General features: G+C 34.5%; 1 protein-coding gene across 7 annotated transcripts in view; it reads right to left on the minus strand.

Annotated features, from left to right (window-relative positions):
* Window positions 1-15,841, minus strand: part of LOC149743936 (uncharacterized) — a 227,089-nt gene that overhangs the window by 99,013 nt on the left and 112,235 nt on the right. For 3 of the 7 annotated variants that reach the window (XM_089905994.1, XM_089906003.1, XM_089906002.1), the window contains one exon: window positions 10,178-10,966. The exons of the other annotated variants lie outside the window; for them this stretch is intronic. Coding sequence is in view for 2 of the 3 variants with exons in the window: in XM_089906003.1 (XP_089762129.1) it covers window positions 10,864-10,966 (103 nt within the window). In the remaining variant the exon portion in view is untranslated. Of the gene's footprint in view, window positions 1-10,177; window positions 10,967-15,841 lie in introns of those variants that run through there. 7 annotated transcript variants of the gene reach the window in all.

A 15,841-nucleotide genomic window follows, 5' to 3' on the forward strand; every position in this document is an offset into this window, starting at 1 on the left:
AAGCTTTGTAAAGAAATATAAACAAAGGGCTAAGGACCATAAAATAAATGGATATTAATACACTTCTTTCACTAAAAGTCAAGACCAGGATGGGGAGAGTTCGGATAATTAGGGATTGTGATTGGTCTTCTTATATGTTAGGCATTTCAAAGCTGACTGCACTGTTTTCACTGTAACTTAGAATACATAAACCTGTTGAGGAAGGTTGAGAAGTTGCAAAGGTAATGTAATTTAATTTTTAAAGCAGATATAAGCAATGCAAAGTTGAGTCCAACAAGAATACATGCCTTTGAAATCAGATTAACTAATACTGTGCCAATATTAAGGGATTACAGCATTGTTCTCTGCTTTTATAATTCACATTCATTTACTAAATCTGTTACACTGCATAATAACAATCTACTCATGTAACTGTCTTCCAGAATGGATTGGATTTCCCTCCAAAGCAGAGACCATTTTCTAGTCTTCTTTATAGACTAGTCTTCTTTATAGATCAAAAACCATAGTAATAAACACTCTTAGGAAATGCTCACATAATAAACATTTTATGTTGCTAAACTAATTTGATAAGTACTAGGTAGTATTCAAATTACCTTAAACTTTTTTTTTTGAGAAATGCGAAGACTTTATTCAGAGCTTGCTATAGCCAGGGAGTCAGCCATGATCACTTGTGTTTTGGCAGAGACTCAAGGGCAGGTAGAGGAGTGGGAAAAGGGGGAAGGTGTCAGGTATGCCATGATTATTAGAGGCTGTTGACAAACATTTAAGGTAAGATACGAGTATGCCATTTTCAGTTTTCTAATTAGTTATTCCCTTCAGCTTGAAGAGTGGAATGCATTAAGTTCTTTAGGTAGTTAATATTTCCTAGTGACATCCTTGAGGCATAGGCAAGAATCTTAATATTAAATTTGTGAGGTATGCTGACTTCCCCCCACCCCCCAAGTAAAAAAATCACAGGTTATCCTTGTAGAAACTTAGATTCAAGTGTGACTTTTCAGTTGGCTTTTATCACAAACAAATGGAAAAAATTAAGTGAAAACATTTATAGAAGTGCATGTTCGAATCAGGTGGTAATAATTACAACTAGCAATTACTGAGTCTTTAAAGTCACTATGCTAATCCCATACAGTCTTACTGCATATACCTCTCTTAAGACCCTGTGAATTGGGTCCAGGTATGCTCCCTGTGTCTCCTCATTCCCCTGGGAGCAGCATCTACCCAAGACATTGTCTTAGCGTCCATAGATAACAGAAGCACAAGAGAATAAGTAAACACACTAGGATATTTAAAAGCTCTGGTTTCATCACAGGTGCTGACCCTTCTTTTGCTCTATCTTGCTGTGTGATTAAACCCAGATAGTGGGCTATACACTATGCATGGAAGTATACATTGTCCAAAGAGGTATTATTGCTGTGGGGAAGGAGAGTGACTATTTCCTGAGTAATAATCCATTATACACTGGAATGCATGAAAGTATATAGTGATGGATAATACTGGACTAGAATATGGAATAGCTTTAAATGTTTTTCTGAAGGAAAGTCAAAGTGATTCCATAATTAAGTTATTTTCAATTACAGTGTGGGTATCAGGTAGGGTTCCTACAGGAAACAGATGGCATGGGGAAATTTTGTAATTTAGAAGAGTTTAATAAAGGAAAAATTTACAAGATAAAGCCAGGGTGTAGAAAACCCACAGAAATAGTGCAGTAGTTTGGAGCTGGCAAAAGCAGGGCTCTGTTAACACCCCTGGTTCTCAAGAGACAAGTAGGGGGGCCATGACTGGAACACAGTCACGAACTGTATCAAAACAACTGACTGACAGAAGCTGTGCTCTTGGATCCAGGCAGTAATCAGCCTGTGGTAACTCCATAGGTAGTAAGTCAAGTAGATAAATAACCAGACTTACCATTCTTGTTCCCTCCTATAGGCATCTGCTGCTTCCCATTGGTCAAACCTAGAAAAACTGCCATAGGATAACAGAGCCAGTCTCACTGATGAATTCCATATAGGATGGGGAATTGTTTTTAGGGGCACTAAATATATCCTGTACAGTATGGCAAATAATTTCTATTTCAATATAACTTTCAGGTGATGTATAGTTATCTCTATAATACTGCCTCCCTCATGTACTTCTAGTATACTACTATTATACTTTATATATACTACTTCTTATTGAAGGAAAGACAGAGTGGCAACTAGTAAACTCATAATTACATTAGGGCAGCTTTAGAGGCTGTTTTGTCACAGCCAGTAATGAGCTGATATACTATTAAGAATGGTCAAGATTAAAAAATTTTGTACTACTGATCTACCTGCCTGAAATTTGGGGTGTTTTTCAAAATAAGTATATACATGTATATAATATATATGTGTGTTATACTTGTGAACATTAAAACATCATGAGTTTAAGGATCTCTGACATAACAAAACATAGATCACCTGGCTGTGAATCTTATGACATTTCACTACATATTTGACCTTGAGAAAGACATTCAGATTCTCCATGTGTCATTTTCTTCGTTTGTGAGGATCTATATAAAATGGTAAGAATTAAACAAGGTAATACAGGGAAAATCTTTAGAGTGATGCTTTTACACAATAAACATTCAATAAAATTTGCTGTTATTATTGAGAATAAGTTAAGTAAGACCACAACATTTGATGAAATTTCTAACATAATTTTTAGAATAAAAATGAGGGAAAGACATGACAAAGGCATTATAAATATTATTAGATGTTTAAGAGTTCAGTATGTTAAGCAAAAATTTAAGTGTGGAGGTAATGAAAATGAGGCTTATGTATTTACTTTAAATATTACATGATTTCATTAGGCTTTCACTGATATTACAGTAATTTTCCCTCAATATCCTTTGTATTTTTTTTTTATCGTTTCATGGATTGCACTAGGTAATGCTCAATTTATGGTAACATGCCTTTATTATAGAAAATGGTATGCTTATAACTTGGATTGTGTCTGCAATGCTATTTTATGCTTTGAAAGTCCAGGAAAAAATATGATTAACCTCCTGAGGCTTTAAGAGTGGTACAATTTTGCAAGCTTCTTGTTTTGCTTATTTCCTAGTTTTCAATACATCTCTATATGTCCATCTCCATCTTTTTACCTCCACAGTGGAACTAGCCTCCAAGAAATAAAACCACCCATTTCAAGAGATTATCTCATATTGTTTCCAAGTTAGGGACCACCAACTCAAGTTCATTTTCTGAGCTGAGAGATATGGACCACCCCTTGGGTTTGACCCATGGAATGATCAACTTCAGAGGATTTTTTTATCTTCTACATATGCTCCAAAATAAGTCCACAAATATATGTCACACAATTATAACAGCCATTAAACTAGAATTATGCACAGACATATGACATAAGTTATTACTCATACCTTCTGCTTCTATATATGGAAAAGCTGCCAGTTTCTAAATTATCTACCAAGCAATGCAGAAGACCATTTATAGGAAGAGGTGACAGTATTTCGGCTTTAGTGTTTAACATATTTTAAGTACTTAATATTATACATGTGTTGGATGGAAAGGATTATTCAGAAGTTACACTATTCAGTCCCAAAGACCATCATTCTTTAGAAAATCTCCTAATTTCCTATTACATGAAATAGACATTTTTCAAATTTCCCAGTTAGCTTTAGCAATATTTGACATGAACAAGTTCATGATGTGTTTTGCATAAATAAACTTCTCCCAAAGTTGACCCATTTTCTTACCATTTAAAAATAGAATATTCCTTTTTCATTTGTTTTTTTTTAAAGGACTATGGATTTTCTTTTGTTCAAAATTCCCTAATAATAGTCTCATGAGATATGATTACATACAAATTACATATCTTCTACACATAACTTCTGAATTGGAATTTCTAAGGGGCAAAACCTGACCTTTTAAAAAATAATTTAGTTGATTTTCTTTTACAATTATACAAATATATGAAATACAATTTATGTTTGTTTTGCTTATATTTGTTCATCTTGAAAAGTTTGGCTAAGTTTATTGTAGAAGGATATTTTTATATTACTTTAATAAAACCCAACATTTTATGATTTTCATAAATTGTTTTTATAGTTTTTTGTCATCTAAGTTATAATGGGTAAAACACTTTACTCACTTGCCCTTACCTTACAGTTATTACTCCTTTCATAAAATTCCACTTATATACATTATAAGGCATCAAAAATAGCTTTCAGTTTTACAGTGGAATTTATACTCTTCTATTATAAAACTTCTTCAGTTTGACCTATTAATCATATTTCAATTATCAAAAATATTTTAGAAATATTTGTCTCCCTTTTCAGTTATTAGTGAGTTACACATCCATGTGTTTTGAGCTGAACTGTGTTACCCCCAAATATGTGGAAGTTCTAACTTTAGTAACTCAGAATGTGAGGGTATTTGGAAAGAGGATCTTTAATGTGGGGACTAAATTTAAAATGTTGTCTCTAGGGTGGGCTTTCACTTAAGAGGGACATAACAGTTCTGCTTAGCTTGACTAAACTTCAGACAGGTTTCTTCCTGACATTTGGCCCCTGACCTCTCTCTTTTTAGACATTAAAAAAGCTTGCAATTGTAAGTTCTTTCTCTGCCTCATTAAGATGTAAATCCTCTCTCAGCCACTAGCCGGGCTTTTTAACCTTGATATAACCTTGCTTTATAACCAAGAATGTCTTTCTCAAAGACCTGGGAGCCATCCCCTTGAAATGTAATCATTAAGAAAGACAGAGGCCCTATCTCCTAGTCTGTTGGGAGGGCAGGAACCTGACTTCAATAAGCCTCAATTAGCAAACACAGGTAGCCGGTCTACTCCACTAACATCCCCTTCAGTACTTTTCCACTAGCTCACCCTAGAGCTTAAAAATTCTCTTGTCATTTGTCTCAGCAGAGTTGAGTTCAATCTCTTTATTATAATAGTCTAGACATCTCTTGCAATATCCTTGAATAAAATTTTCTTTGGCTGTTCATCTTGTCTGGTGCAGTTTTAATTTAACAGCTCTAATCCAATTTAATTAGAATCTTTAAAAAGGGGGAAAGTTGGGCACGGAGGCAGACATGCTCACCAAGAGAATGTCACATGAAGATGAAGGTAGAGATCTGAATGATTCAGAAGCCAAGGAATGTGAAGAATTCCCAGCATACTACTCATACCAAGTTATGAGAGAGGAATGGAATAGATTTCCCCTCACAGCCTTCAGAAGGAACCAACCCTGTTTATAGCTTGATCTTGGACTTCTAGCCTCCAGAACTGTGAAAGAAAACATTTCTTTTGCTTAAGCCACACAGTTGGTAGTATATTGTTTCGGCAGCCCTGGGAAACTAATACATCATATCATGCAGTGACAAGATTACCGATTTGTAGCCGAGAAAGCTAGTCTTGGAGACCAACTCTGCTGCTTCCTAGGTTTGGGGGCTGGGGTAAATCAATAAAGTTTCTAAGTTTCCACATCTTCACAGGCAACTGAATGACCTAACATTTTGAGAGGGGTTGGCTCATATTAGGGATAAGTAAAATAAAATAAAAAACCTTATTTCTCAATCAAAAGAATTTCTAAAGTTAAGATAGCAATAGCAAAAAGTTTCTTAAAAACAAACAAAAACACGCAACCAGAACTAAGCACTCAGCAGCAGTTTATCTTACGAGGAGAGAAAAATCTGGAATTTCAAACCCTTCACTTCTGAATTTACTACTTATTAGCATTTTCCATGGAAACCATATTGTGTTAAGTTTTACCCAAAGTACAGAACCTTAAAAGTGCCTATATATTTTCACTCCAAACTAGCTTATTTCACTGATATGTAACACCATCCCAACCTCAGTATAGATGTAGATGTCTTCTGTCATCTTCACAACCACCTCACAGAGGATGGAATCTCCAAATTCCTTAAGTAGAAACACTTTTTTTCTCTTTCCCTTTTTTTAAAGGGAGCATACGCAGAGTGGCTTAGAAAACTTACATTTCCATTATAAACCTCAGCTTTTTTACCATCAGCATGTGCCTTTTTAATACTACTTTATATTAATGTTGGTGCTTAGTAAAGTAATATGAAAGATAGTATAATACTTCTTGGGACAGTATAGTTTATAAGAGCAGAGGTTTTATAACAACAAGGCAACAATTTTATAACACCATTGTGCTTTTCTAGCCCTCACAAAGAGCTGAGGGAAAATAAACAAGGATCCATTTAATGTCCGGGTGAGTGCCAGTTTGACCAGGTTCCATGCAAATGAAAACAAAATAAAATTAAACTTAGACAAGAAAAAATAATGGCCTGTTGGAATAATCAGGTGTGGAACAATGTTTAGGGACAGAAACAAATGGTGAACTGCTTTGTTGTACTTTTCCTACTTTTTCACCCCAGGGAACACTCTTTTAAAGGTGGGTTAACGTCAGCTTAAGAATTTTGATAATGTTCTGATTAGTAGATCATATCAGTATCTGCATTCATAGATTGGGTGAACCTATTGCTTTCAGTAAAAATACTAAAAATTATCTATTGGACTAAAGATATAGGGAAGTTGTTGCACAGTAAGTGTATTTTTTATGTACTAATTTCAATCTCCTTTGTCCTAGGTTAATTAACAACAGCCTCTTAAAATAATTATCAGTCTTTTAATACATAGATCAAATTTGAGTTTGTCAAAATGCCTTGGATGTAGTAACCAAGCAGGTGATGGTGATTAAAGCAATTTCAGCTGCAGGAGGAAAAGATTCCTTTTCCTCCTCTGTCAGTGGACTACCAGCAAAGATGATATAATCTCTCTGATCCATTACTATCGCATGGGCTGGCTTCAACTATTTTGGCCTTTATTTATTTACACATATTATTTGACACATGTTTTCCAAGCTCTTTATTAGACATTACAGTAAGAACATGACTAGAACATGAGTAGATCATGACTATGTGACTTGTAGAGGAGGAGTGGCTGTGGCTTAGGGTCAATAGGGAGCAGAAATAAAGTGATGACTGCCAACAAATTAATATCAAAAACAGGATTTTGTAAGGGAAGCTTCACAAGAGCATGAAGATGTCTGGATGGGAAATAGAATGGTAACAGAGAGAGCAACTATAATGTTACTGCAATAGTCCAGGTGAGAAATGATGAGAATAAGATTGTGGCAAAGGTAAAGGAAAGAATAAAGCCAGATTCAAGAGACTTGTACACCAGATGGACATAGAAGAAGAAAGTTATTAGTAAAGGATAACCTCAAAGTTTTAAATTCAACGGCTGTGTAAATAACAAAGACATTATTAACAAGGATTGGTGCCAAAACAGGTTGGAAGGGAATGCAACTTGCTCAGTATCAGAGATAATTAGTTTCAGAAACCAGTTAGATATCCAAGATCAGTAAGAAATTGCTTTTCAGATTTAAAATTTAAAAAAAGCCTGGAGATAAAAGATAACAGGAGTAGAACTTATAAAGTGGGTAGATTTTGAAGGGGACAAATGAAATATATCATTTTTTTAAAGTTATAAGAAAAAACTGAAATTACATTAGGCACTTGAAAAGATTTATCAGGAAACATAAATTTGGTCATCTCTCCATCTTTGAGAACTGTTTGGCAGAGCTGCAAGTACACTCACACATTTCTTTCTAGTACTCTATAATTGAGTTGATTTTTTTCCCCCATAAACACCCCCTCACTGAATACAGAGAAAAAGAAGCAAAGAAATAAAAGCATAAAGCAAAATTTTGGTTTAATCTCACTGTTCTAGTTTTCTAGGGCTGCTGTAACAAATTACCACATATTTAGTGGATTAAAAGAACACAAACTTTCTTACCTTTCTGTAGCTTGGACTTTTCCTGGGCTAAATCCAAGGTACTAGCGGGACTGTGTTCCTTTCTGGAGATTCTAGGGGAGAGAACTTTTAGGGTTGGTGGAGTCCCCACCTCTCATCACTCTGGTCTTTCTTCTGCCGCCCACGTCCACTTTTAAAACACTTGTAATTACATTAGGCACACCTGGCTCATTCAAGCCATTCTCCTTAATTCCAGCTACAAATTAAATTCCTCTTTGCCATGTAATGTAACATTTCCACCTGTACTGGGAATTGGGACATGGATATCTTTGGGGGGGCTATTAGTTTGCTTTTGACATTGATAAATCTAGCTCAATGAAATTATTTTTTCTTTCTGATTAGATAAATATCATTTCTAACAATGTTCCAATATAAGTGGGATTGCGGCTCTGTGGCTTATGTAAATTTACATTTTGTGGGTGGAGGGCAGGACGCCTGAGATCCCAGCTGTACCCGCTAAATTCTCTCTGCTTTCTGATGCAAATCTGTGCTTTGTCTTCCCTTGATTGGAGAGCTTTCTGGTATAATTAATCCCATCTTTTTAAACTGTGCCGTGCTATCACCAAAACCACTTTAATCTAGCTCACTGTGTTAGATTAAAGACTTCATTGCTAGTGACAGTTTTGTCCTGAGATTTTAGCCTTTGCCTTTCAATGGTGCACTGGTACTTTGTCCACAAACAGGAATTAAAGAAAATGCTAGATCCACTAAATAATGTACAGATCACATGGATGTAATAGTGCTGTTTCAAGGTCAACTGGCTATTCTTTCCCTTTGCCAAACCTAACATCTCTCTGCACCGAATCTATCCTCCCGGACACTGTTTTTCAGGCTCTTGATTGTGTAGCTTCAGGTTTCTCCATTTGTTTGAGGCCTCTCATAGAACTCCAAACCCCACCTTATGGTTTCATTGTGAGGAAGCAGAAATATGAGTAATGGGCTCTCATACTTTACTCTCTTTCTCCTTCAATTTCTCACTTTTCTCCTTGCTATATCCTCCATCTTAAGGTGGCAAACATATTAAAGAGTTATTGGAAACATTATGTAAGGGGTATTGAAAAATTCTGCCTTATGTACAAAACTCTATAATCTCAGTTTCTCCATGGTATAATTTTTACTGGGGGTCAATGTACATTTTTAAAATAAGGATTGCAGATGATAAAATATTTATTTAATACACTAAAATATTCACCCTATTGCATATGAATGTCAAGTAACTAGCTCTCTCTACCATTTCAAAGCAATTCAATCTTTACTCTCGCATCACTATTCTACTAATATTTTTAAAAATTTCAAGACATTCGTACTTTCCTGAAGAAGTAAATGATTTCCTGAATTCATTAATACACCACAGCATATTACTTATTATCATTCAGTAACTACTTCCTGCAAGTATACTTATAAAATCCTAATTCAGAGAAATGGAAATGATATGCCTCTTCCTTCTTCAAAAGGGATTGAAAATTTTACTCCAAGGTGCATAATATAAAAACATTGTTATAAAAAGGTTATATGTACTGGTATAATATTTATTACTCTTAAATTTGAGAGGAACTGACTTGCTTTATAATAAGCATAACATTTTCCGTTAGTAAACGTTACACTTTCCACCACCATGATGAGTTTCTACTGCTTAAAAGAATACTGATTAATAAATATTTCCCTTTTATCATAATATCTTAGAAAAATAAGGGTAGGTCTTGAGATGGAGGTACCACTCTAAAACAAAACCGTGTAAAAATATTTTCACCTTCCATAGCAAAAGAGTGTTCACTGTTTTAAACTAAATCTTTAATTTTTACTATCTATTTATATCTCAATTTTTAGAAGGATGAACTTTTTGTTTATGAAATTACATCATAACAGGAGACATAGTCTATAATTACTTAATATTTTTGGTTTATTTTGTTTAAATGTGAAACTGTGATCATTTAAATATTTATTTTCCAGCCTTTTTTCTTTTTATATCTGTTGGTTTGAGTAATTTTAAATACCTGTGGCTTTTTAATTATTTTAAAATGATATATTGACTTAGGAGTGCTTGGGTTATGTTTGAGACAAATAGACAAACTTTGGCAAGATAAATAAAGATAAAGAGAATATACAAATGAACTGTAACAGGAATAAAGATGTAAATAAAAGTACAAAAGTAGGATATTAAAACTTCAATATTAGGTGCCAAAATTGAATATTTGTGTGCTAGTAGTTTTGAAAACTTATTAAGTGGATAAATTCCCTGAATAATTTAATTTGACTAAGATGTAAAGAAATAGAAAATTTAAATGGAAATTTAACAGATTCAGAGAATCTGAATCAGTAATAAATTCTGAATTTTCCACACAATAGTCAAATAGCTTTAGAATAGATTTTTTTTTTTTTTTTTTTTTTTTTTTTTTTTTGCGGTACGCGGGACTCTCACTGCTGTGGCCTCTCCCGGAGCCAGGCTCTGGACGCGCAGGCTCAGCGGCCATGGCTCACGGGCCCAGCCGCTCCGCGGCATGTGGGATCTTCCCAGACCGGGGCACGAACCCGTGTCCCCTGCATCAGCAGGTGGACTCTCAACCACTGCGCCACCAGGGAAGCCCCTAGAATAGATTTTTTTCCCTAAACATTCATTTAGAGATAAATCGTGTCTCACACATATACTTGCAGAGAGTTGAAGAAACAAAAAAGATGTTAAGCTCCTAAAAATGAAAAGTAGTAAAAGCAAAAATATAAAGACAATAAAATAATATATCTTAAAAGATAATACATAATGAACCATTTGTTTGTTTCCCAGAAATTCTAGATTAATTTTTTTTTAAATTTATTTTTCTTTCTTTCTTTATTTTTGCCTGTGTTGAGTCTTCGTTGCTGCGCACGGGCGTTCTCTAGTTACAGTGAGCAGGGGCTACTCTCCGTTGCAGTGCCCGGGCTTCTAACTGGGTGGCCTCTTGTTTCAGAGCACGGGCTCTAGGCACATGGGCTTCAGTAGTTGTGGCTGGTGGGCTTCAGCAGTTGTGGCTCCCGGGCTCCAGAGCACAGACTCAGCAGTTGTGGCGCACGGGCTTAGCTGCTCTGTGGCATGTGGGATCTTCCCTGAGCAGGGCCCAAACCGGTATCCCCTGCATTGGCAGGTGGGCTCTCAATCTCTGTGCCACCAGGGTAGCCCCTAGATTAAGTTAACAACAGAAAACTGATCAATATGCTTTTAAACATTAACAAATTAAAGAAAGGAAGCTATATGGTTGTGACAATACCTGCAGAAAAAGGGGCAATACAATTATATATCATCTTATGATTAGAAAGTCTTAGTAAATTAGGAAAGTAAACTTTTAGCTTAATATTGAGACTGTGCAAAAAAATTTAATGACATATACCAGAAGTAATATATAAAGTACATTTTATCAAATATCACAAAATGGTCTTTACTGGAAAAATAAAACTTTAAACCTTAGAGAAGACCTATAAAATTGATAGAAATATTATTTTTATAGACTGGCTAAAGGTTGCAAATTTCTGGGGAAAAAACAAATGGTTCATTATATATTACCTTTTAATATATATTCTTGCATTGTCTTTGTATATATATATATATATATATATATTTTTTTTTTTTGCGGTAAGCGGGCCTCTCACCGCCGCGGCCTCTGCCGTTGCGGAGCACAGGCTCTGGACGCGCAGGCCCAGCGGCTATGGCCCACGGGCCCAGCCGCTCCGCGGCACGCGGGATCCTCCCGGACCAGGAAACGAACCCGCGTCCCCCGCATCGACAGGCAGACACCCAACCACTGCACCACCAGGGAAGCCCTGTCTTTGTATTTTTGCTTTACTACTTTTCATTTTTAGGAGCTTAACATTTTTTGTGTGTTTCTTCAATTATACTTTCCAAACTGATCTATGTATTTATATAATTGAAATCTCAACCCAAATAGAAATATGGTCATTTATATGTGGTAATCAAATTTATCACAGAGCTTATACATTCTTGGGGGACTAATAAATAAATGGGTATACAAAAATAATTATCATTATGTAAAAAGGAGATGAATGCTTATCTTACAACACAAACAACAGTTGATTCCAGATATGTCATTGGCTTAAATGCATAAGTGAAATTTATATATAGTTTTTGAAGATGATATAAGAGAATAACTTTATGGCTTTGGGTAGGGAATAATTTCTTAATATTCACAAGTTATTAAAAAGAAGAACATTATAAATTTAAGAACTTCTGTTGGTCTAGAGAAAAGAAATGGTAAGCCAAAGTGGAAAATACTTTCCACAAATATAACTCACAAAGAATTAGTGTTCTAAGAGAATATTTATGATGTATAAGTGAGTGAGTAAATTGTGTGTGTGTGTGTGTGTAAGAGAAAGACCACTAACAAAATTTTAAAATGGTAAAAATATATGAACAAAGATTTCACAGATATAACATGAATAATAAAGGGACATTAGAGAGCAGAGAAATGTGAATCAAAACCACAGTGACCAATTTGGAAAACATTCCAAAGTTGGACAAAACCAATTATTGGCAAAGATATGAGCAATGGGCACATTCATTAACTACCTAGCAACTGCTCGTCTTACAGCAAATTGCTGCAGCCACTTTGGAAAATAATTTGGCGTTATTTAATACAGTTGACAAGTGCATGTTTTATGACCCAGCAATCCCACTACTCGGTATACATCCTAGAGACAATCCTACACATATGCTTCTGCAGACATGAAACCAGAATTTTCCTTGCAGCCCTGTTCATAAGAGTAAAACACTGAAAACTACCCAGATGTCCATCAACCATGGAATAGACTGCAGCTGCATGAATCAAATTGGGTGAATCTCAAAAGCATAACATTAACTGAGAATAGCAAGCTGCAAAAGAATATATACTAATTTCATTTATATAAATTGACAAATGCACTAGAAATGAATGAACGAACTAACTAAATATATATACATACGTATTATATATCTTACATGGATAGTAAAACTCTAAAGAAAAAGAGAGATTTAATAACACATAACTTGGAATAAGTGGTTATTACTCCCGAGGGAATGAAGTTGACAGGGAACAAACAGGGGCTTTTAAGGTATTACCCTGACTTCTGAATACATTGTTTGGTTTATCATGATGATTTAATTGTACATCTAAGTTATATGCAGCAGTTGTATGTATATTTAATGACTTAAAAACATTTTTTAAATGCAATGCTAATAATACATTATGTGCACAAACACTAGAGACGCAGCCCATTCAAAAGGCAGAGAGTTCGGAATCAGAGGAAATCAAGGTTGAATAGTTATTGCACCACTTACTATGTTTGTGACCTGGACATTTTTTAAAAGGGAGGCAATAATATCCATTCCATAGGGCTGCCATGAGCACTAAATGAAATGAATGCAAACTGCAGGCAGAATGCCTGGCACATCGATGCTCAAATTGAGAATCAGCAAGAAGGAAATTAACTCTCCTTTACTGACAGCAGTTACAACAGAAAAGATGTGTTCGCTGCAGCAACTACATTGTAGGAGGAAGTGTCAAATTGTGAGTGAAAAATGCAATGGAGTAACAGCTTCCAATAAATAACACTGTAAGAAAGCAGAGTTTCGTCCTGCTCAGGCATGCATATACATAGGCAGAGGGGAGGTGTGATAGAAATGGCTCTCTTCTCACTGAGACTCTTTCACCCTCAGATGATCTGTCATTGTACGCAGAACACAGTGGCAGATTTATCCCCACATTTCAGGTTGCTCAGTAATGGTTCAGGTGAAAGCATTCAGGAGTGACATAAAGTGGGAACTCATAAATGACAGAGTCTATTACTGGGTGACAAGCTCCAGCCTAGTGACTTTGTATAGACTCTGCAGAAATGCTTTCATTGTCATGAGATTTAGGAGGAAAGGAAAATTCAATGATAACACTGGTCAGCACATTTAATGGCCTGATACTATTAGAAAAACAAAACCCTCCTATGGACAGAAGGCTAAACAGTTTAAAGTAATTGCTGTAATACAGAGCAATTACATTTACTGATGCAACTTGTAATTGTGGTGAAACCTAGGTGTACTTTATATTTTCCTTAATATTTCAAGGAATATTGCTGTTTCCATATTCTGAATAAAGATATTAGATTTTCACTCTGCTTTTATTTTGTATTATAATCAGAATGATGATTAATGGTGTCCTTCTCTACAATTAAATGATCGGTCAAAAGAAAAATATGTATCAATAGCTTATACGTGTAACTAGTATTCCCTGTAAAAATTGCTTTGAGGGAAGTAGTGGGGATAAGCTGGCACTTGGGCTCATGTAATTGTGCCTCATGCCATCTACCCTTCAGTGGTCAGTCATAATGGGACCTGGTTACTTCATAAGTTACTGTATTTAAATTTTGAATCATTTAAAAACTTTTAATGTTGGGGAAGTAATAATGCTGATGTCTATCCAATTATTAGTTTTACAGGGAACATTAGAATCTTTAAAAATTACCTATACATACTTTAATTCTTTTCTTGTTAATATTTCATAGGATTCCTCTTTGATGTTAACCTAAAATGTACAGATGACATCCTTCGTCTCATGTTTTCTGTGATATGCAAGCAAACAGCTGCATTATCACTTCAACTAATTGAAAAATTAATTTTAAATATTATTTTTGCAATAAATATATCATTATTTTACTTTTTTTCTGTCAAAGTGTTAATCAGTTTAGGTAAAAGCAGGAGTCAAAACCATAGGTCCAATACCTGTAAATTACTAGCAATTTGCCTTGATAACCTAGAAATAATGATCATCATTTATACAGGCATTTTTACACACATTAAATCATACTTAAATGATGAGGCATAAATACAACAACACAGAAAAAACGAATTGTGGAGAATTTTAAAGGAATTGGATAAAAAAGGATTTCTTAGGATTAACGCTGGATATAGCTCTACTTTATTGCTCTTTCAATTTTGTCACATTCAGATCTAAAGAAGATAAGCAGCTTTTGAGTAGGGTATCTCAGTAAATTGAAAAGCCTTAAAAAAAAGCAACATACAACTCATTAAAAGTCATTAAAAAAAAGAACAGAGGTTTTATATAGTCCTATAACCAATGAATAAATTGAATATCTGATTAAATTTCCACAGGAAGACCAATGAATTTCTCTGATGAATTCTTTGAAACTTACAGTGAAAAATAGAACATAAATCTTACACAAACTCTGCCAAGGTCAGAAAAAGAAGAAATACTTGCTAAAGTCAGGTCAATCTCTCACTTAAATGAGTATGCCTAAATCCTAAATAAAATATTTTGAACAATATACATGAACAACAATTCATCATGAACACATTGAGTTTTGTCCAAGAATGAGGAGTCCTTTGCAATTCAAAACTCTGTTAGTATAATTCCATTATGACTGAATCAGGAGAAAACATACGTGATTGTAACATTAAATACCAATGAAAGCATCAGGTAAAATTAGTTACCAATCTTAATAAACTAGTAATAGAAAAGAATTTCCATAACCTGATAAAGTATATTTACGAACTCCAGCAAAAAAATTACAATAAAATTGAAAAAAAGTTTTTAAAGTTTTCTCTCTGAACAAAGGAAGAAGGCAAGGAAGCCTGTTGTTATCTCTAGTAGACTTATTTTTTAGAACTCTTGGAATAAGGCAAACATTAGAAGAAAGCATAAAGCTATTATTATTGAGAAATATAATATTGATGAATAATTCAGTAAGTTGCTGATACACCATTATATTTATAAAATAAATGTATCAAGTTTTCTGAATATAAGACAAATGTGCAACAATTGATTGAATATCTATATACCAGATATAAGCCATATGGAAAGAAAATGGTAGCATCGACAGCGAAATCAAAAAGCATGAAATATATCCATATTAAATGTACAAGTCCTTTGCATTAAAGACTTTAAAACTTATTTATGTACATTTGAAAAGAACCAAATAAATGCAGGATGATATCCTATTCCTGCAATCAATGATTCAGTATTGTTAAATGTTAATCTGCTCAGATCATTCTAAACAT

Source organism: Delphinapterus leucas, unplaced genomic scaffold (genome assembly GCF_059928025.1).
Source record: "Delphinapterus leucas isolate spDelLeu-1000000601 "Yukka" unplaced genomic scaffold, BTC_Dleu_Yukka2 spDelLeu_asBTCV2_sq49, whole genome shotgun sequence".
NCBI lineage: Eukaryota > Metazoa > Chordata > Mammalia > Artiodactyla > Monodontidae > Delphinapterus > Delphinapterus leucas.